This window comes from Chelonia mydas, chromosome 2, assembly GCF_015237465.2.
Source record: "Chelonia mydas isolate rCheMyd1 chromosome 2, rCheMyd1.pri.v2, whole genome shotgun sequence".
NCBI lineage: Eukaryota > Metazoa > Chordata > Testudines > Cheloniidae > Chelonia > Chelonia mydas.
In genome coordinates, this window is record NC_057850.1 from 98193227 (window position 1) to 98216254 (window position 23028).

A 23028-nucleotide genomic window follows, 5' to 3' on the forward strand; every position below is an offset into this window, starting at 1 on the left:
TTTTCTAATAGATATTCCAAGCCATTAGACGATGTATAGTATTATGTCAAAACTTTCTGTAACTAATATCTCTGGGCACCCTCATTTCAATCCATGCCATGGTTCTTGTGGGATCTGCCAAGGTGTATTTCAGTGTAGCACAAAGCATCAAAGCACAACAGCATGAATTGAAATTGAGGGGCCTAGAAGCAGGTTAGAGGGGACAATAATAACACATATGGTCTTTTCCTCCAGTCTTGCTTTCTTTTTTATACCACCATTAAAAATAACAACCAATATAAACAATTAAATACAGAAATCTATCCGCTAAAACAATATGATAGTCTGACTGAAACTAATAACATTAAGGAATCCAAGAGCTAAGTTTGTTCCTCAGTTCTGTGCATATCTGGGCCCAAAATTTCATAAATCCTCTTGCAAAATTTGCAAGCATACCTGTTTGCATTCTTGCATGCACAAATGTCATTTGTGTGCAGCAGAGACAGCATGATTTAGTGGACTGAGCACAGGGCTGGGATCTAGAAATTCCGGAGTGATAACCCTGGCTCTTTCATTGACTTATTGGATGACCTTGGGCTAATCACTTGATCTATGTGTTTGTTTTCCAATTTGTAAAATAGGGATAATACTTACTGCCCTTCCTCATTCCCCCAGGAGAGTATTAGGAGGATTAATTCATGTTTGTACAGATTTTTGAACAAGTGAGCCTGGGGTATCTTCTGAACATCGCTAAATCTGAACTGTGGAGAACAAAGGTAGGAAGGAAGTTACAGAACCAAGAGCACCTCACCATGAACACGCTACTACAGTTCACCTCCCTAGTAAGCCAGAGAACTGTGAGACTGAGCACATCAGATGATCACAACTGCCCCAGTATCACACAGGGTGAGAGACTGTAGCCTGGTCTACACTAGAAAATTAGGTTGGCATAACTGCATCTCTCGGAGGGTGTGAATTTTTCACCTGAGTGGCATAGTTAAGCTGATCTAAGTTCCCCTGTACACAGGTCTGCAGGTCAAGAATTCTTCTGTCCACCTAGCTACCGCCTCTCAGGGAGGTGGATTACCTGCACCGACGGGAGAATCCCTCCCATTGGCATAGGTGGTGTCTACCCTGAAGCACTACAGTGGCACAGCTTTTAAGTGTGGACAAGCCCTGGCTCTTAAGTAGATGGGACCAAATCAAGGTTACCTCACAGTGTACTTGTGACCTGTGATTTCTGTGTGAAAGGAATATTTAATAAGGAGGCTGTACCAAACTCTAATTATTCAGTCACCAATTCTGGGAACATACGTATTATGTGAACGCATTTTTAGTAATGGATGATTGTAGGTGTCCAAAAAAATTGATTAATATAGTAGGATATTTTCGATCACTATCCTGCTACAAAATAAAAAGGACAAAAAGTGAAATGCTGCTGCTGCTATGGTGTAGTCTCCTACAAAATAACATGCGTAGCAATTATGATGACTCTTTAGAGAATGAGTAATTTGGCATACTGCTCAATAAGGGAATATGGATTGTTGTACTTTTGGCAAAAATAAGGTGAGTGTGACTACACAAACTTAGATGTCTCTGTGGTAGAAGTCACAGATAATGAAAAGATTTTGAAAATTGTATGTACACGGTATGGCAGAGATTCTATGCAAGGATGCAGTACTGCTAAGATGGGTGCCAACAGATGCGGAGTCCATTCATCCTCTTTCCATCTTGTCCATCATCAGAGCTCAAATTGAGGAAGGGTCTTCAGGGGTATGTTGTATCTCCACTACCCCAAACTGCCATATTGTGCTTCAGAGTAACTCTCTATATTATATGTTGGAGAGGAAACCCTTCACTTCAATATGTGAACCAAGTGTAGCTGATACAGTGATGTTTCACTCAGATTTCAGAGATCTTGAAACAAAGACGTACGAACTGCCCCTGTTCACCACAACAAAATGTTGACACCCAATGATTATAATTTAAATGTCAACATTAACTATTTCGTTCAAAATAAAATCATATAAGAAAGGAAATGGAATGTCATTTATTAATATGCACGTAAGATATCATTTCCTTCTCTATGTAAAAAATCCTCATTAAAATTGTGGGGAATAAAGTCATATTTGGGAAGAGGATGCCCTAGCATGTATATGGAATATGTATGTAAACTAAAATGTTATATCTTTTGATCAACACTCCACGGTAGATTGCCGGATTTCACCACATGAAACAAACCATTTCACATTCTGCTGTGCACATCGACAGCATAAAAGAGGCATACATGGCCACTGCAGAATACTATGGTCATGGGGGTGCTACACAGCTTAGAGACAGTTGTATGGCAGCTGCTGTTGTCAAGGTGTTGTCAAGGTAAGTCACTCTGTTTAGGCCTATTTGACACTTCTTAGCCTTAACAGTTAGTCCTGCCTCCCTTATGCGCTCGAAGACTTTTTGTAGATGTTCCAGGTGTTCTGCCCAGGAATCTGAAAATATGGCCACATCGTCAAGGTAGGTGACTGTGTATTCTCCCAATCCTGCTAGGAGACCATCTACAAGTCTTTGGAAGGTGGCGGGTGCATTCCACAGCCCGAAAGGGAGTACATTAAATTCATACAGCCTGACGTGTGGTGAAGGCTGACCTTTCCTTGGCGGATTCATCTAGCAGTACCTGCCAGTACCTCTTGGTTAAGTCCAAGGTAGAGATGAATTGGGCCTGTCCCAGTTTCTCTAATAGTTCATCTGTGCGTGGCATTGGATAGTTGTCTGGGCGAGTTACAGCATTTAGCTTATGGTAGTCCACGCAAAAACGTATCTCCCCATCTGGTTTGGGAACTAGAACCACTGGAGATGCCTATGCACTGCCAGAGGGGTGGATTACACCCATCTGTAGTATATCATGGATCTCCCGTTGTATAGTAGTTTTAGCTTGAGGAGACATCCGGTAAGGTTGGACTTTAATTGGGTGATTATTACCTGTGTCAATGGAGTGGTATGCCCGTTCAGTCAGTCCTGGGGTGGCTGAGAACGTTGGCGCGTAGATAGTGCATAGCTCCTTGATCTGCTGACGCTGCATATGCCCAAGGGTCAGGGAGAGGTTCATCTCTTCCACGCCACCAGCACTTTTCCCTTCTTAGTAGACACCTTCAGGCCGCTCAGTGTCATCTCCTCCCTGGGCTGTAAACTGACAAACCTTTAATTCTCTGGAATAAAAGGGCTTTAGAGAATTAATATGGTACACCTTAGGCTTTCGGTTGGAGGTGGGGAATGCTATGAGATAATTAACAGCTCCCAGGTGCTCCTGGACCGTGAATGGCCCTTCCCATGACGCTTCCATTTTATGGGCCTGGAGCACCTTTAAGACCATGACCTGGTCCCCTACTTTGAAGGAACGCTCTCTGGCATGTTTATCATACCAGGCTTTTTGCTCTTTTTGAGCATCCTTTAGGTTTTCTTTAGCAACGGCTAAAGAAGTTCGGAGGGTGTTTTGTAGGTTGGTTACAAAGTCCAGAATGTTAGTTCCTGGAGAAGGTGTAAACCCCTCCCATTGCTGCTTCACTAACTGTAATGGCCCCTTAACCTCGTGGCCATATACAAGTTCAAATGGTGAAAACCCTAAACTGGGATGTGGTACAGCTCTGTAGGCAAAGAGCAACTACTGCAACACTAGGTCCCAATGACTGGAGTGCTCATTTACGAATTTACTTATCATGGCCCCCAAAGTTCCATTAAACTTCTCCACCATGCCATTTGTTTGATGATGGTAAGGAGTGGCAACCAAGTGATTTACCCCATGAGCTTCCCAAAGGCTTTCCATAGTTCCTGCCAGGAAATTAGTTCCTGCATCTGTGAGGATGTCGGAGGGCCAACCTACCCTGGCAAAAATGTCTGCTAGGGCCTGGAACACACTTTTAGCCCTGGTGTTGCTTAGAGCTACTGCTTCCGGCCATCGGGTGGCAAAATCCATGAAAGTCAGTATGTACTGCTTTCCTCTGGGTGTCTTTTTCGGAAAAAGACCCAGAATATCCACATCTACTCGCTGAAATGGAACTTCAATGATGGGAAGTGGCTGAAGAGGGGCTTTGACCTGGTCTTGGGGTTTTCCCACTCTTTGGCATACCCCACAAGACCGGACATAGGTAGAAACATCTTTGCCCATTCCCTCCCAGTGGAATGACCTCCCCAAACAGTCTTTGGTCCTGTTCACCCCAGCATGGCCACTAGGATGATCGTGGGCTAAGTTCAAGAGCTTTACCCGGTACTTAGTTGGAACTACCAACTGTCTCTGAGGATGCCAGTCTTCCTGGTGTCCACCAGAAAGAGTTTTCTTGTATAAAAGTCCTCTTTCTACAACAAATGTGGATCGATTAGAAGAGCTGAGATGCAGTGGGTTGCTCCGTGCCACCGTCCAAGCTCTCTGGAGGCTTTCATCTGCTTCCTGTTCGGTCTGGAACTGTTCCCTTGATGCTGGAGACATCAGTTCCTCATTGGATTGTGGACCTAGGCTTGGTCCCTCTGGAAGCAATGTAGGGGATGGGGCTGTTTCTGTTGACTGTGAACCGCTCTCCGCTGGTGCACAGTGTTGGGGTTCAGGCTCCAGCTGAGCCTCTGGTGTAGGGTTATCTGTTGCTGCTGGTGCAGGTTCTGTGGGGCCCTCTGGTGTTGGGGTTGCAAGTACTGGATTCAGTGTTGGCAGTGGGTCTGGTGCTGGTTGTTCCGCCGAGTTCCGGTTCTGGGGCTGGCTCTGTCTGGGTCTCTGGGACTGGATTCACTACTGCTGTTGCTGACGTTGGCATGGGGTCCGGTTCCATCACCTCTGACCGGGTCCTAGGCATGACAGCTTGCTTAGCCTGGCTGCGGGTGACCATTCCCACCCTCTTGGCTAGCTTCACATGATTGGCCAAGTCTTCCCCCCAGCATGCAGCATGGGGATGGGATAATCATCATAGACTGCAAAAGTCCACCTTCCTGCCCAGCCCTTGTACTGGACCGGCAACTTGGCTGTAGGCAAATTGAAAGAGTTGGACTTGAATTGTTGAATTGTCACTTGGATCTCTGGGTCGATTAAATAGGGGTCTACTAAGGAAGCATGGATAGCCGACACTTGTGCTTCGGTGTCCCTCCACGCGGTGACCTTCTTCCCGCCCACACTCACAGTTTCCCTCCGCTCTGAGGGTATCTGGGAGGTATCTGGACCTGAGGGCCTCTGGTGTGATTCTGGTGCAATGAACTGTAATCTGTTGGCGTTCTTGGGGCAGTTGGCCTTTACATGCCCTGGCTCGTTACATTTAAAACATCGTCCAGCTGACTGGTCACTGGGGCGAAGTGGGTTGCTGGAGAACAGTGTGGCAGGACGATAAGGTGTCTGGAGTATTCCTTGGTGTGTAGTTGGGGCCTTGGGCTGCCCCCAGTAATAGGGTGTGGTCTGAGGTTGTCCCTTCTGGTATCTGCTCCAACCGCGACCAGGATTGTTCTCCTCCCTCCACCCATTTTGTTCCGGTTTGCCCCTTCTGATATTCGCCCCAACTGCTACTAGTTTTTTTTCTTTTCTGCCTCCTCCACCCATTTGACTCCAATCTCCCCCACCTCGATTACAGTTGTGGACTTCCCATCTAGCATGTATCTTTCTATTTCCTCAGGAACACCCTCTAAGAACCATTTGCATTAGAAAGAGCAACTCTTCTGGAGATTTAACACTTGCTCCTGATATCCAGGCATCCCAATGTTTCACAATGTGGTAGGCATGTTGGGTAAATGACACGTCTGGTTTCCACCTTAGGGCTATGAACCGCTGACAGGAATGCTCGGGTGTTAGCCCCATTCTGACTCTCGCCTGGGTTTTAAACAGTTCATACTGGTTCATGTGTTCCTTAGGCATTTCAGCCGCCACCTCGGCTAACGGTCCACTGAGCTGCGGCCTCAGCTCTACCATGTATTGGTCTGTAGAGATGCTGTAACCAAAGCAGGCCCTTTCGAAGTTTTCTAAGAAGGCCTTGGTATCATCACCTGTCTTGTGGGTGGGGAACTTCCTGGGATGTGAAGCGGTACCTGGAGAAGGATTGTTATGCTGCTGAGCCTCTGCCTTCTCCATCTCCAGTGCACGCTTCCTCTCTTTTTCCTTTTCCTCCTCAGCATGCTTCCTCTCTTTTTCCTTCTCCTCCAGTTCTTTGCCCCTTGCCTCCATAGCTCTCCTGTGGGCAGCCTCCCTTTCCTCCTCAGCATGCTTCCATTTCTTTTTCCTTTGCCTCCATAGCTCTCCTGTGGGCAGCCTCTTTGGCTTTTTCTGCCTTGGGCTCTGTCATGATTGTCTCTCTGTTTTTAACTAACTTTCCATCCGAGAGTTAGAAATAAAACAAACAAACAAACAAAAAACTTGGCTTGTCAAAAAAAAATAGGTTGTGCTGTCACCGGATACTGGTGTTCTCTGATAGGGATTGTCAGCCTACAGAAAAATCCTTTTAAAAAAAAAACCTAACACCTTTGTCTCCAGGCAAATAGACAGAAAAACCCTCTAGCTGCTCTTAGCTAAAAAAACCTCACCTCTTCAGGTCTGTGAAGAACTTGTGAATTTCCCTGCAGGAGGTTAACTACCCTGCCTTTAGGTAGAGAAAACTCCAGCTCACAAAAGACAAATCCCTTTTGTCTCTGCTCTGGCCCCCAGGCAGAGACAAAAAACTCTAACTGATTTCAGCTTAAAACCTGCTTTCAAGCAGCCCAAAGGTGTGTGGGGGGGTGTCCTTTTAAAATCTTAATGTGCTTCTGGTTCAAAATGATCCCCCAAAAAATCTCCAATTGATTTCAAATAAATCCCACCGCTACTACCATGTCAAAATTCCTTCCCCACTCTGAACTCTAGGGTACAGATGTGGGGACCTGCATGAAAGACCCCCTAAGCTTATTCTTACCAGCTTAGGTTAAAATCTGCCACCACCAAAGTGTTACACAAAGAACAGGGAAAGAGCCCACTTGGAAATGTCTTTCCCCCCCAAAATCCCTTGAAGCCCTACACTTCCTTTCTTGGGGAAGGTTTGATAAAAATCCTCACCAATTTGCATAGGTGAACACAGACCCAAACCCTTGGATCTTAAGAACAATGAAAAGCAATCAGGTTCTTAAAAGAAGAATTTTAATTAAAGAAAAAGTAAAAGAATCACCTCTGTAAAATCAGGATAGTTAATACCTTACAGGGTAATCAGATTCAAAACATAGAGAATCCCTCTAGGCAAAACCTTAAGTTACAAAAAGACACAAAAACAGGAATATACATTCCATTCAGCACAACTTATTTTATCAGCCATTTAAACAAAACAGAATCTTATGCATATCTAACTAGATTGCTTACTAACTCTTTACAGGAGTTCTGACCTGCATTCCTGCTCTGGTCCCAGCAAAAGCATCACACAGACAGAGAGGACCCTTTGTTTTCTCCCCCTCCAGCTTTGAAAGTATCTTGTCTCCTCGTTGGTCATTTTGGTCAGGTGCCAGCGAGGTTGTCTTAGCTTCTTAACCCTTTACAGGTGAAAGGGTTTTTCCTCTGGCCAGGAGGGATTTAAAGGTGGTTAGCCTTCCCTTTATATTTATGACAGGTGTGTATTAAAAGCAGGGAGGAATGGGTTGCAGCCAGAGTATGCTTTCCTACAGCAAGTCCGTGTTGGGTGCAATTTAAAGTAATCAAGTCCAGAATCAGGAAGATACAAATTTAGGCCTTGTCAGTACAGGGGAGTTAGTTCACACTGAGTTGACACTCGCTATTTGGTGTACTCTATGTTAGCTGTGCTAATAGTGTGCACACAGGACAGCTGTGCCCTCTTTCAGTTCACATCCTTGTGCACGCACAGCAGGGGCTTGCTTCATACTAAATACATGGCATTCTGGGAAGGTATCCCAGTCCCAACCTGGACCCGACCCAAACCCGTGCCCACCTGACCCAAGGCCAAGAGAGTCAAATTGTTTTTTGACCTGATCCTAACCCTTCCCCCCGAACCTGAGTTCCTGACACAGCCACCTCCTCGTTCCCCTGGGGTTGGCTGTCCTACTGCCTGGCTGCTGCCATTTGCCGCCCCCTTCTGCTCTGTGTGTGTGCTGCAGAGTGAGAGGCCCTGCTATGCCTCGGCAGGCACACTTGTTCCAGACCACAGCATACAGAGTGCAGAGAGGTGGTGATTGCCAGCAAGAGTGAGGCATTCAGTTGTCCCTGCACCGACCCCATGGGCAGGAAGAGGAGAGCTGACCTTAGTCTGAGAAAATCCAGTTGTTTGCCACCCAACCTGACCCAGACCCAACATTTGCGGTTGGGTCCCATCAGATTTGCGTCCTTTGCTTTGCTACTGAGCAGCATAATTTCTGGGATTTTTCTTGTTGCAAATTGCGGGATGCATTGCGGAAGCCAGGGTTTTTGTGTGTTAGCTTGAGCAGAGCTTAAAGTGACCATGCAGCTATTCTGCATAATGTCCAGGCCAAAACTAAGCAATTTCTGTTTTAAATTCTGCTTTATCTCCCCTTCAGACATGCTGAAAGTGCAAAGAAAAAAATAGATCAGGTTCTTTACTGATTGTTTGAAGCCTTAACTGCTCCCAGTTGTTCTCTCTGTAAGACTGTAAAAATCCATTAAGAGCTGTATGGCTTTGCTGTCCCTAACGTAAACTACTTTTCCTGTACAAATGCTGCCTGTTACAGGGCAGGGAGCTGTAGTCTAGTGCCTTTACAGGCACACAATGTTCACGTCTACCTCATGTAAACTGAGAACACTTACCAAGCTTCTTTTCCAGTAACCACTTTCTAAAAAACTCTTAAATTTTGCACAACTGAACGTTTTAATTATTTGACTGTGCCACAGGGCCGAGGGGAGGGACAGGCTGCAGCTGCGCCATGCTGCTGGCCACCATTTTGATCAGGTGAATGGGATGGTAGGCAGGAGTTCATTCACCGGGCAGGACAGTTGCTGGAAGGGGAAAAGAAAATAGGTAGATGGATATGTGTCCTCCATGGCACGGGCTTGTAAACAGTCGATGTTTGGGGCTTTCGCATGAGACAGGAACTGATAGTCCAGCCGGAGGAGCTGCCATTTTGAAAATGTGTACTGGGGGTGGGGAACAGAGAATGTGGGCCGAGAGAGGGACGTGAGGGTTGGAGACTCGGAAAGGTTCCTAGCTCACAACCACCAATGAACCTGGAACAGAAGGTAGCACAGCAGTGTAGTTTAATAAATTGTAGAGATAAATACTTACATGCTGGGGTTTCCTCCATAAGATCTGCCTCCTCAGTCCTGCCCTGGGTTTCTGGCTGGGAGTCTGGCTGGCTTCTTATATGGCTGCCCTCAAAGAGATCCTGGCTTTCCAGGGAGAGCTCTTCACTGCCCTCCTCATGTTCCTCCTCCAGTGACTCTTGCTGCTCATTCTTGCTGGGGGGAGGCATAGAGGGGCTGCAGGTTCCAATCTCGTGGATTCAGTAGTGGTATAATTGCTCAGAATCCAGTCCAACTCCTCAAAAAATGGACAGGCTACATTTCCATGGTCAGATTGTTTCCTGGCATCCCTGATTTTAAAATAAGTCCTCCTGAGCTGTTTGTTCTTCACCTGTTGCTAGTCAGTATCCCAGCTGTGACGCCTCATGGGCATCTGACAAGTAATGTCCACACACAGATCTTTATTCCAGTGTTTGGACCCAAGATGCATCTCCCCAGAGGGCTAGGAGATCTAGGGTCTCATCTGACTCCAAGCAGCTGCTTGAGGCATGTAGTAAGGCTTCTGGAGTAATATTGCAGCAGTGCAAATGCAGGAGCAAATGGATAAATTTTGTCCCCGTGCCAGTTTTTAAATGTGGGATGGAACAGCCAGTCAACTTGACTCTGGAGCAATGGAGGGCACGACAGGTCACTAACAGAGGCCCAAAAAACAGTGATGGGATAGCAGTTGGAGGACTGCCAAAGTAGTGTGCGGTATCTCATTGTATGCACACAAACAATTGACCAAACTAACTCAATTTGCATTGAACTTAATACACTCTAGAGTTTATAATAAATGCGGAGTTAGTGTGCTGTAATGAATTGCATTGCGTGTACAGGCATTTTCACACCACACTAACTTGAGTTACTGCAGACTAAAATAACTCCTCCCTCCTCCTCTCTTCCCCCTTATCCTCCCCCTTCCCCCCCCTCCCCGCCCCCCCGGAACTTTCCTCACTAAATACACGAAAGGAGAAACCGAGAATCTGGGCCACGTTATTAGTGAATATTTCAGATCATGGAAAGAACTGAAAATGCTAATTTCTCTGACAGTCAGTATAACCGATTTCTACAAGTTATTCAAACTACAGGTAGGAAGTCTAAACTATATGTAATGCAGTTGTAAAATATTGCATCCAGGACAGTGAATTTCAAGCAGCTTGTTATGATATAACTTTTGTGGGGGTAATGGGTTTTGGAGATACCATGTTGGCAAATTTGATACTGGGAATAACTTGTGGTTGTGCCCATGCATTTGGCCTTTATGGAGATAGTAATGGAAAGAGTACTAGATGAGTCCAGCAGTTTAATACTCTTGCATGATCTCATTGAAATCAAAATTCTGTCTCATTCACAAAAGAAGTACATTAGCAATACATTTTATGAAGAGATTCTTGCTGTGTAGGTGGAGGAATTCTAATTCTCCCATATTGAAAGGCTGGCATCAGTGCCTTTTGCTTCCTTAGAGAAATTGATAAACTTATTGAACAATGGACCGACAACATTTCTAAAGATAGGATTGGAATTCCTGGAAATAAAGAAAATCATAGGGAGAAGAGGATGGAATTTAAAACATTGGCCACAATTCTAAAGAGAGTTCTGTAGATGCTATTCAGTTTTTCTCATTTTCCGTTTCATATATCTTTCTTTTCTTTCATTTTATGATTTTCTTTTCTTCTTGTTTCATTTTTATATTGTTTTCAATCCCTATTTATACTTATGACTTTAATTTAATTAAAGACAGATTAAAACTCTGAATCCAAAATCTGTCATATTTTAGTGTTTTTTGTGGATAAATCCAAAGGTCCTAATTAGCCCCTCATTTTTGTTCCAGATCAATTCTATAACTCAAAGGAACCTATTTTCCACTTGTGATCTGGATACCAAAACCTCATAGGAATGGCCGATCTCATGAGATTTCTGCCGTTTGGAGCTGAAATCACAAAAGAATAGCTTTCAAGATCTTGGTTCAGTTATGAACCAGAATTCTAGCTTTGAGTCACAGCTCATGAAATTTCAATACTGTTATTCCATGAACCTTAGCTTTAATCCCAGTCAGAACACTGACGACTCAATCCATCTCTAAATATATATATACATAATCTGAAACATATGGATTCCAAGGAATTCCTTTAGTCTGTATCTATTTTTCCATTGTATGTTCTAGCCAAGCCAGAGAAGACCAAACTTGACATTTCTTATATTTCTAAGGCAATATGATGAAAAACACTTTAAAAAAACTGTCATACCTTTTTTAGACATTGTACAGAAGAAAAAAAAAGGCCATAAATTCATTGTTCCTTTATAGATCGCCTTTAAATGTATGCCTTAGAAATATAGTTTTTGCAACTTGACCAAGCTTATGCTGCAAAATGGGTAGCTTCAAGTTTTGCATTCCCTGGCTTTTTAATGATTTCACTGTGAATTTAGTGTTGCATTATTATCACTTTTACATCTTTAAAATCTTTTTATTGTTTTGAAAGAAAAATAAATTGCCCATGTTTAAGAAGATTCCTAATTAGGTTGTAGATATCAGACATTGCTGAAATGAATGAGATGTGAGAGGGGACAGAACTGACACATCACAGAGGTGAGTGGATTTGAGGAAGACTGAATTCACACCCTCTGCTGCTGTTAATGTTTGACTGAAAAATGTTTTCTGCAAAGCAGGGCTAACAAGGCAGCAGCTCTTCCACCTACTCTGAACCAGATTGAGATATACTTATTCACACTGATTGTACTTTATTCCATATCACAAGTACTCCCATTGACTTCAGTAGGACAACTCATGGTGTAAGGTACTACACTTCTTCCCATTGTGATGACAGCTTAGAATTTGCAGAATATTGCAGAATGTCCCCCAAAATTTTGGAGAAATTCTAAAATTGCAGGATTGGCAATTTTTCGTGCCCCAAAGTTTTTCCTATTCCTGCTGTTCAGAAATTAGGAATTTTTTTTAGTATAAAAAGAATACAGTTTTAATTGTACATTTCAGTGCAATTAAAAAAGAACACTTACATTTGAATAGGTGCTAAGGTATCAGTTTTGAGAGTTGCCATGTTTACTGCAACAGTAGAGAGTCAGTTGTCTCATTATCTTAAAGATTTCCTTTTTGTTTGTTTTTTAGAGGTTTTTACTTTGTGTGTGTGTGTGTGTATGTGTGTTTTCAATATAACTGTCACACAAGTTGTCCCAATAGTAGCCTGTGTGCTTTTTTGAGTTGGAGTTGACTTGTAATATCACAAAGATGTATTCTGCCCTACAAAATAACAATGTATGAACATCATTGTCAACTGTTGTGTTAATTGAACAGGGACTGAACATGATTTGGTGGTCAGTGTCATGATTGTTGTCAACGGTATTCATTTTGTAGTGCAGATTAAGCCTCACAAAAGACTTCAGGGCTTTATTAGTCTGGGTTACCAAAATAATAACAACAATAATCTTAGATACCTACAGAATCTGCTCAGAAGTGAATTTGCATTCTTTTATTCCTTTTTGTCTAAACTTTTTTTACAATCTAGGTTGTGGGTGTATTCCTTAGTGTACACTACTTACATGCCTATTTTCAGTGTTCAGCCGTTTTTGAGTTATCTGTGTGGCAATTTTTTACAGTGAGAGAATAATATGTCTTTCAATGTTGCATTACAAAGTGGGTTCCTAGCCTTTCCTCAGACTTTCCAGAAAACATCACCTTTGGGAAGAGACCACTCATGGGAAATTTTGGTCTAGAAGGAGAACTTTTCAAAAAGTTATGAGTTAATGAAAATTAAGCTGTTTTACAAACTTAGTGATGGCTTTGCTAAAAAGCAAACACTATAATTGAATGGCCACTAAGCCTAATTTTCAAAGAAAAAGGGCACCTGTAGTACCTGAAAACAAGCAAGGGTGCTGTCCATGTCACCAGTTGAACAACTTTCTGATGTACTTGTGCCCCAGAAGGCACTCTTAACCTAAGCCACTTGCACACTGCTGACCTATTCAATAGAGCAGTGGTCTCCAACCCATTTACGCCCAAGATCATTTTTTTAATCTAAGGGCAACTCAAGATCTGCCCTTCCCCAAGGCCCCGCCTCTGTCCCAAAGCCTCGCCCCGCTCACTCCATACCCCCTTCTCTCCGTCGCTCACTCTCCCCCACCCTCACTCGCTTTCACCAGGCTGGGGCAGGAAGTTAGGGTTCGGGGGGCGGTGTGTGGGCTCTGGGCTGGAGCCAAGGGGTTCGCAGTGTGAGAGAGGGCTCTGGGCTGAGCCTGGGGCAGGGGGTTCAGGTGCAGGAGGGGGCTCCAGGCTGGAGCAGAGTGTTGGGGTGCAGGAGGGGGTACAGGATGCTGGCTCTGGGATGTGGTCAGGGCTGGTGCAGGGAGTTCGGGGTGCGGGAAGGGGATATGGGGTGCTGGCTCTGGAAGGGGGCTCAGGCCTAGGGGCTGGGGTGCAGGAGGCAGCATGGGGTGCTGGCTCCAGGACGGAGCTCAGGGATGGGGGTTGGCTCCAGTGGCTCCCGGTCGGTGGTGGGCGCAGTGAGGCTAAAGCAGGCTCCCTGCCTACCCCAGCCCCACACCACTCCCGGAAGGGGCCAACGCGCCCCTGTGGCCCCTGGGGTGGGGAGGGCGTAGGGCATGTGGCTCCACACACTGCCCCTCTCTGCGGCCACCACCCCCGCAGCTTTCCCAGCCAATGGAGGCAGGAGCAGCGCGCAGATGGAGACCCATGCCCCCGCCCCTGGGCCGCAGTGGCCACTTCCAGGAGCAGTGTGGGGCCGGGGTAGCCTTAGTGGCAGCTGCATAGCGCTGCCACCAGAGATCGCTATCGATCGGTTGGTGACCACTGCAATAGAGCATCAGCACGTACTCTGCATGCTGAAATATTGGCAGTGCTCAGGGATGGCATTAATGCATCCCAGCCCTCCTCAATATCCACTTCTTTTGTCTCGCTTTCCACACTGTACTCCACCAGGGACTGTCTACTACTCCCCTCTTGCCATCCTAACTAGCCCTTCGCTATATAATAATGACTCACATTATTTGTATTTGTTCTAAGCCCCATCTCTCCTTTTTCTCCCCACTTCCTTGGTCTATTTGTATGTTGTATTTTTGTCTAATTTACCCTGTTAAGTTAAATTGGTTTGAACATGATTTAAACCAATTCAGGTATATCTGTATTAGCAGTTTGCACCAAGTACAACTAGATCAATTTTAGTTACTCTGATGCACGTTCTCTAATATAGCTGAAGCCATAGCAATACAGAGGGGACAACTGGGCTTATCAGGTGCTGGGAAGGGAATGTCAGGGAGGGAAGGGCAAGAAGCATGTTAAGGGTGAAAATAGAGTGGGAAATGTCAGAGGCTCTGCTTTGCCTGATCCATGGCTGTGTAAGAGCTTATGCTGGTTGAATAATTTTAAACAACCACCCTACAGCTTTAATTTATGCCGAGGCGGCGCAGCTGAGAATCAGGGAGCCATAATCATCTCCTTGTCATATCCCACCTTTTTCCAAGCAAAACTTGGGCACAGTGAAGAACTGAGCTCCAAAGAATCAGATGGAGCTCCCATAGTCACTTCAATAACAAAGGCAGTGATGGACTGTTTAGGACCCAAAGTGATTTAAAAATGTAGTGGCAATTTTAACTTTTTTTTTTTTTTAATTTTATTGCTCTAAACATTTAACATTAATTGAAAGAGATTGTTCTGTATTTTTAGAAGAAATATAGCACATAGTGCAAATCGTTTCTGGGAGGGCCACATTGTCATTAAAATAAAGTTTTCCCAGCTATTATACCTCTTCTGTGTTTCTATAAATCTAACTTAACACTCAGATGCTCTGATACTATTGTGATGAACACAGTAGAAATGTCTATAAATAAATTAATAAAACGAATAAATAAAACCTTTGGATGTACAGTTTTGCAAATTAGCTCAATATCACTAAGTACAATGGAGTACATTTTACCAAGGTACATGGGTGATTAGACATGCTGTTACCATTAACACAAGAATGGGAGTTGAATACCTAATTCCCTACTTTCAGGTTACTCTTCATGTAAATCAAAAGCTTTATTTCAATCTGGATTTTTCAGTTTCCTTTATAAAAATCTAGTGAGTATGTATTAGGACAATACAATGTAATAATAAAAGGAGAGAGAGAGCATGTATATTGCCAATAATTTGATCCTATATCTGCTTATTTATTTATTAATTTATTTATGTATTTCTCAATATTCATTATATTTATTTAGCCTATAATTGAATACACAGGCACTTTGCCTGTGCTGCAGATCTTCTACGTGGGAGGCAAGATGCATATTTAATGCTTGATTTAAAAAGAAAAATAGATGCAGAGACATGTGAGCAATTTTAGGGAAGTGTGTTCCATGCAAATTCAAATAAAGGTTTAAGGGAAACTTTCTTTGTTTTTACCACAGAAGACTGGATATTTCACCGCAGGACATTTTGTACTTCCATACTGATTAAGTGATGAGTAGTTGTGGGGGGAGTAGTTGTGTGAACTTTTAAAGAAATAATCAGTTGGAAACACAGAGAGCCCCAGTACAACTTTCCACCACACCGCTTTCCTTCATCCTCTTCCCACTATGAAAAAATATTAGTTGTGTCTTGTACCTTGATTCACCACCCTACCTCATGCGCCTTTACGCACACACCCCAAAAATTGTGCCAATAAAACAATTTAAAAATGGGTGTTCACATTTTTATGGCTCAGGTGTATTCACTTGAGAAGAAGATGGCTCCTATATCGTGATTTAAGGGTGCATTACTTCTTTGGGGCACCAAAGAAACACAAACGTAAATTGTTAAACTTTGGAATCTGGACCTCAGGCAGAGATGGCCAAGCATCCAGCTTCTCTGGCGTAACATTTTTTAAATTGTATGTGTTTGCTCTTGCTGTTCTTATGCAGAATAAGCATAGTGTGTGGCTGGAAAACAAGAATTATATTTTGTGAAAAATTACGGGGTTTCTCTAAACTTGTCTTCACTACCAGGGAGATCGACACTGCTGCAATCGATGCAGCAGGTGTCGATTTAGTGGGTCTAGTGAAGACCCGCTAAATTGATGGCAGAGAGCTCCCCATTCAACTCCGGTACTCCAGCTCCCCAAGAAGTGTAAGGGAGGTCAACCAGAGAGCGTCTCCTGTCGATGCAGTGCAGTGAAGACACTACCGTAAATCGACCTAAGCTACGTCGACTCCAGCTACATTATTCATGTAGCTGGAGTAGTGTAACTTAGGTCGACTTACCCCCCTAGTGAAGACAAGTCATCTGTCTCTATGAATATTTACTCATTTATACAAAGTGGCACAGCACCAACAGGAGCATAATTGTCAGGCACCAGAGATATGGGAAAGCCAGGTTCAAGTCCCTAGTGCATATCAGGAAGAGTAAGGACTTGTACCTGAGTCAGTCACATCCCAGCTCAGAAGCCTAACCATCAGGCTATTGGATATTCTCACCAGAAATTCCATCTTAGTCCCACTAAATCTTCCAGATTAAATTTTGTCAAAATTGGTGTTTCCATACAAGGTTTCAGTATTGACAAATCAATGTCTGGCTATACCAAAAGAAGGACAGAAGACATTTGACATGTGTTTAAGCCGCAACTTTATTATTAGATGTCTGTGACTACCCGGCAGATAAAAGTGTACAGTGCAGGAGAGGAGAGAGAAGGTTGTTTCAGATGCACAGCAATCAATACTTTAAAATCTCAATCCATGAATGTATTCAGCATCCTTAATATTTTCAGCAGTTACTCCCAAAATTGCTAAACATGTTATTTTTCTTTTATGTTTCCTTTGGTTCTTTTTGAATCATTGTATTTGAAGTTTCAAATACTTTTCTCATAATTAGTTCACTTATTCTAATATGGAAAGATCAAACTGAACTAGAAGAGTAATTTTCTTCTCTCACTGCAAACAATTGTTTCTCTGTAAAATATCTAAAGTGGAGTTGGGGCTGAACGAAAACCTTGGATTTGAACCTCCTAAACTTTGAGGATTTTAGAATCTGTACCTGCACCCAAATTTCGCAACTGGCATTGATTTCCATTATGTGCCAATAAGGGAAAAAGATCTTGGATTGAGACCCCAACCGCTGGTTGTCTGATCTCGGTCCGAATTCTGTAGCTGACGCGTATCTCTATCCTAAAGGTTTTGAAATTTATTTTTTAAAGCTGAATGGGAAAATGCACCTGCAATAATATTCCAGTCATTGGCTTACAAATGCAATAACCTAATTTGTTCCATATTGTTTCAGGAATCAAAAATAAGAATACTGCTAGTAATACTTTCATTTCTGTGTCACCTTTCAGCCAGAGATCCTCTGACACTTTACAAACTGTAATTAATTCTATTAGCAGCCCTGTGAGAGGTAAGGTTTCCATTGTTGTTTTTTGATCTATTGTAAAATTGAATAAAATGAGGAACAGAGCGGCTAAGTGATTTAGCCAAGGTCATACTTTAAGTCAGTGGCAGAGCTATGGAACACTAAGTCCGTGCTCCCAGTCCCTTGCTCATACTGTACTTTCAGTGTTTTGTATCTGTCTTGCAGTACAGTTGATAAGATTAATTACTTTTGCTTTGGACAAGAGATTGTACACAATGAGTTATTTTACAAACAAGTGTGGGGTGCCCAGTATTTGTTTTTCATTTATGCTCCTGTTCAGAATACTTCTGGTCCAACTCTTAGATGATGTTGAATCTCTGAAAGACCAAAAAATATCATGTACTTTAAAGTAGAAATATTAGGCAATAAATAGTATGGCTGAAAAATCAATAATAAAATGTAGGTGGTTGTTATTGCTAATGTAATTAAGTCTGTATCTTGTATAAAATTTCATTTAGACACCACCACAATGTAGCTGCTTATGCTTTTTGAAATGTAACTCTCATATGCCATTTGAAAACAAGGTGACATGTAACTAGTTTAAAAAATAAAATATTCTAAGATATCCAATATATCTTTGAATAAATGAGGTGTGCAGAAGTAAAAGAGGAAAAACAACCTAGAGTATTCTAAAGAATTATATGAAGATCATAGAGAGTTTTTTTTTTCCTTTATTGATTATTCCCAGAACTTTAGGTTTCACAGTTTAGATTGACAATCGAGTTATTTGCCCATCCCTAGTGACTGACAACAGATAATGGAAAGGCTTTTACCATGATGTAACAGTGGAGAATAATTTCAAATTTACTACTATAGTTCTCATCAAAAGTACCCCAGCAAAAACACTAGATTTATCACTTCAATTACTGGAATTTCACATTTAGTTTAAAGAGACATGTTTCTATAATGTGACAGGCTTTACAGATTCTGAACTTCTTCTGTCATTTCAGCTATCAGAGTAATCAGGAAGAGATATAAATGAAAGCAATTGTTTTAGTTTTATAACTTTCAGTGCTGTCTACTGGCAAGCAAGGGAACAGGCCATGAACTTATGGTTTTTGCCAAGTCTATGAAAGGGGAAAAAATGTTTTTCTTATCACAGCTTTGTTATGCATTTATTTATTTATTTATTTTTAAACCAACTGTATGATAATGGACAGGACCAGTATTGAAATAGTATTCAGTTAACATTTACAAAATAACTTTGCATTTCTGTTCGAAATCATCCATGTAGCCACAGTAAGTGTTGTTTACCTCAAAAATACATGCACTGCATTTAACGCATGTATTCATAACTCTCATATCCAGCTTGAGTACCTCAGGCTTGTACAGGGAACCAAAAAAGTTTAAAAAAAACAAAATAAACAAACCATTGGCTTCAGAAAAGAAACATAAATTTTAAATATTTTAGCCCTTGCTATTTTCTTCTTTTTTCATGGGGGAGAGGAGGATGTTCTGTGCATCTTTGTACAGGAGGATCCCTGAGAGTCCCACACCTGATGTTTTCACTCTTTATATCGACCACCTTTAAAGTCTCACAGCATCACTCTCATTTTTCAGACTGAGGAGCACTCATAGAAAATCTCTTCAGCACCATGCAGCACCACCTTCTGCTTCACAGCATGTTGAGTAACAGCTCCCATTTACGATGGAGGTGGGGGGGCTGGATCATCACAAACTGAGTGATTTCCCCCCCCCCCCAACCCCAGTCTTCTTTCTTACTGCACTCCCTTGTGCCCCATCCAAGATCAAGATCTTGGTGAGAGGCTTTGAGGGGAACTCCTAATGAGGGTCACTACCATTATCCCCCCAGTTATTTTGTCAGCTGGGCTTTCATTCTTAAATCGGAGCCTGGTCTGCAACTCTCCGATCTGTCAATCCAGGGAGTAAGCAATTAGGATTGGGAATCAAACCCTTATGTCTTGAAGCGGACAATGCAGAGGACTTTAACTGGGCTGGCAGGTCAGGCATGTTCTATCATATTAACCATACAAAAATGCTAGCATAGTAAAACCCTGGTAATGAAATTTCACCAACAAAGAACATAGTTGGGATCTTACTGCAGCTGTTTCAGAATTCATGTATAAATGCACACTATGATGATATTTAGTATTAATAAAATGCGATCATACATTGTATTTGAGACTAGCTTGATGATTGCTCTGGTACAGTTGGTAATACAAAGTGGACAGTCACTCAAAAAGGGGGAGTTTATCCATTATCATGCATAAAAATGTGGTCTTATTTGGGCTTTTCTGTAGAAGTATAACACTGAAGAAATTAAGCCAGTTATGCATTTTTTTGATCTGCTACAGTTGTGTTTTCAAGAACAACTGTGATTTAGATCACAGAAAGGAAGTATCTAAAACTCCTATGCAGTTGGCAAATGTGCATAAGTGACTGAGCACATATGTTTATGAGGTACAATATTTGAGTGATAACGTTTATGACGAATTCTATTAGGGCTGATAACATAGTCTCTAATTAACATGACTGACTTATTCTTTTTATATTCCATCATCTGTTTTAACTTAATTTGTAGTATAGCTCTGTAATTTAGTCACCCATCTCAAGATGATGGGGGGGGGAGGGGCAGAGGGAGCGGATTTTGTTTAATTTTGTGCTAAGATCATTTTAATCTTTCAGCCTTACAAAAGCAAACTAAAACATTGTGAAATTCCAAGATGGCATCCCAAATGAACCAGAAACCCTTTACTGACTTTTTATATAGGTTCCCTTTGTCAAATTTTAAGGTATAACTATGTCGGTATGTTTGTTTTTTAATTCACATGCAATAGTAGTTCAGAAGGTTTAGCAACAAGGATGATACATTTAAAATTGTTTGGGATAAATAGTGTTTTCTTAATGGAATTCTTTCAAATAATTTCAACTTACAGCCATGTACTGTGACAGATGTTTGCAAATCTTGGTGTAAAACTGATTGAAATATTTTAAGAAAAGTGAAATAATGTCAGTGGCAAAATTTATTTTGCCAAGTGCAGATGTAAGACATCAAGTTCTCAGGCTGATGGCAGAATTAACAAAAAAACACCATCTGGTTCAATAATTATCTGAAAATACCCATATTCTTGGATTTGTTTTAATACCACTTAGTTCCCAGCTTTATTTTATCTTTGTTTGCACACCAATGAGACTAGATTGTGCAAAATGAAGACTAGTTCCATCTGATCATTTAAAAAAAATGTGTTTTTGCATGAATAATGAATCTTTGAATTGTTACTAAACAAGCAAATTATTTGCGTATGTGTCACATCGGTTATCAAGTTTGCACATGTGACAGCTTCAACAGCCGTCACATAAAATGCATAGAGCTTGTAACCATATGTTTTTGCTTGACAAAAAGATAAAATTCAAGATCAATTTTCAATATGGAATGCACAAATTAACACTTTAAAATGCACCACAATATGTACGGTGTGGCAAAATTTGCAGAAATAGCACGTTTCTAGATATTAACTGATATCTTTGGATTCGACCTTAAGGTATTCAATCATTTTGATTAAAAGACTGATTTCTCATAAAACCACAGTCTGTTGGAGGCGCAAAGCCAATGACATTTGAGCATTCATATATTTTCATAAACTTTGAACAATGTCAGTGAGACACCTCTTCAATCTTGGCCACACAACAGCAGGGTATTCAATCTTTCTTTAGCTTAAGACAGAAAATTTGAATATCAGCATAGGGTTATTAATGTGACAGTTCACATGGTGTGCACCATGTTGATTCTTAAGAAGCAGATCTGTGGAATGAACAGAGTGCTCTACTTTGTACTCTTACCATTAAAAATCAAAACAAATCCAAAAGACAATAGTCTTTAAAAACCCACTGTTTTTTTCATAACTTGATTATTATACTGTATGTAAAACATGAAAAAAATCAGCTACACTATGCATGCTCTGAAAGTAATTAATATTATTTCCATTATTCTTTCTTATGCTTTGTTTAATATTATAGATAATGATATACAATACAGATTTCATAATGCATTATTTACTCCAATTTGATTTTTCCTTAAAAAATGAGTAAACACCACAAAAATTAAGCATTTGACCTCTTAATCTCCCTGCCTTTTTTCTGCCTTAATTTCTGTCAGAATTTAAAACATGGTAAAAAAATGAATTGATCCCATTGTGCTTATTTCTTGAAATTCAGATTTTTGAGTAATGCTGTGTTGTTTCATGTAGTCACGTCATTTTACATTACATCATGTTGTTGGTCAGATGCAATGTAACTTTTTATGATGCATTGTAAATGACAAAACATGCTGCAATATGTTTTATATATATATATATTTTTTTTTTTTTGCTATGTGCCCCTGATAACATTGCTTTTTCTGTAGCGTGTTGTCGCCTGAGCAGCTTGGGAGAAACCAGATGGGCTGTGAGGGGAATATGAGCAATTCTGTCTTGCCCAAACTGCAAATGTGACAACATACTGTTAAGAAAGGAGACAGTGAGGTGCATGTGTTAGTATATCATAAAGCACCCACAGATGTCCCAACATTTTTACAAAAATAACCCTGCTAAATTAAAAATAATAAAAATACAGAATCTCTTCCCATCTGAGCGATAATAGGTATGTCCACTATTATTGCTGTACAAAGATGAGGTCTGAGTATTTTAAGCTAGTTAAGCAATCTGATTGGCTCAGGCTCCATGGGTGCTTTGTGATAAATATTACTAGTCTCATCCAGAAAAAAACAAGTACTATGTTTTACAGTTTATCTTTCTAAATTAATTCTATAATCCCAAATCTGCTATAATATTTTAATATTTTACATAGCACTTTTCATCTCAAAGGATTCTGAACTACCTTATAAACTACCAGTACATCCAGAAGGCTGTTCACCCACCACTGAAAAGCAGCCACCTCTGAGATGAAACATAGAAGCTGTTTAACAGAGCACAGCAGTACTACATGACTGATGCCATATCTAGTTTAAACTTTAGGGAAAACCCAGATAAGCAGAATTTAGCTATACAAATTGGGGGCTTTGGTCATTGGAAGTTGCATTGGGTGATTTCCTTTTGTGAATGGAGTTTCTAATATCAACTACGTGTGAGCATTCTTCTTCATAGCTAAAAAAAAATATGCCAGCTGTATGGAAGATCAGAATAGTGTTTATAGTCTGTTCAATCATTATACCCAGAGTGCGTGAATTTCCTTGAAATCGAAAGCATTATTACTCTTTGGCATGCCATTTACAGGGTCTGATTCTCCACTCCATGACACCAGTGTCACACTTGTGTAAAACCAGTATAATGTAATGGTGAATCAGGCCTCTATTGTTCAGTGGACTTTCTATAGCTGCATATTTAGGTCATGGTTTAGCTAATAATGCAAAGGATGAAAACATTTGAACTATGAGACTAACATTTTTTATTCATATACTTATGATTTGCTGAGA

General features: G+C 41.4%; 1 protein-coding gene across 3 annotated transcripts in view; it reads left to right on the forward strand.

Annotated features, from left to right (window-relative positions):
• The window catches only part of ZNF407 (zinc finger protein 407), a 456036-nt gene that overhangs the window by 396149 nt on the left and 36859 nt on the right, over positions 1 to 23028 (forward strand). Inside the window, exon 9 of one of the 3 annotated variants that reach the window (XM_037892933.2) lies at positions 2192 to 2355. The exons of 1 other annotated variant lie outside the window; for it this stretch is intronic. In XM_037892933.2, coding sequence (XP_037748861.1) covers positions 2192 to 2313 — 122 coding nt within the window. In that variant the 3' untranslated portion in view covers positions 2314 to 2355. Of the gene's footprint in view, positions 1 to 2191; positions 2356 to 17523; positions 17583 to 23028 lie in introns of all 3 variants that reach the window. One more of the 3 variants, XM_037892939.2, reaches the window with a different exon arrangement.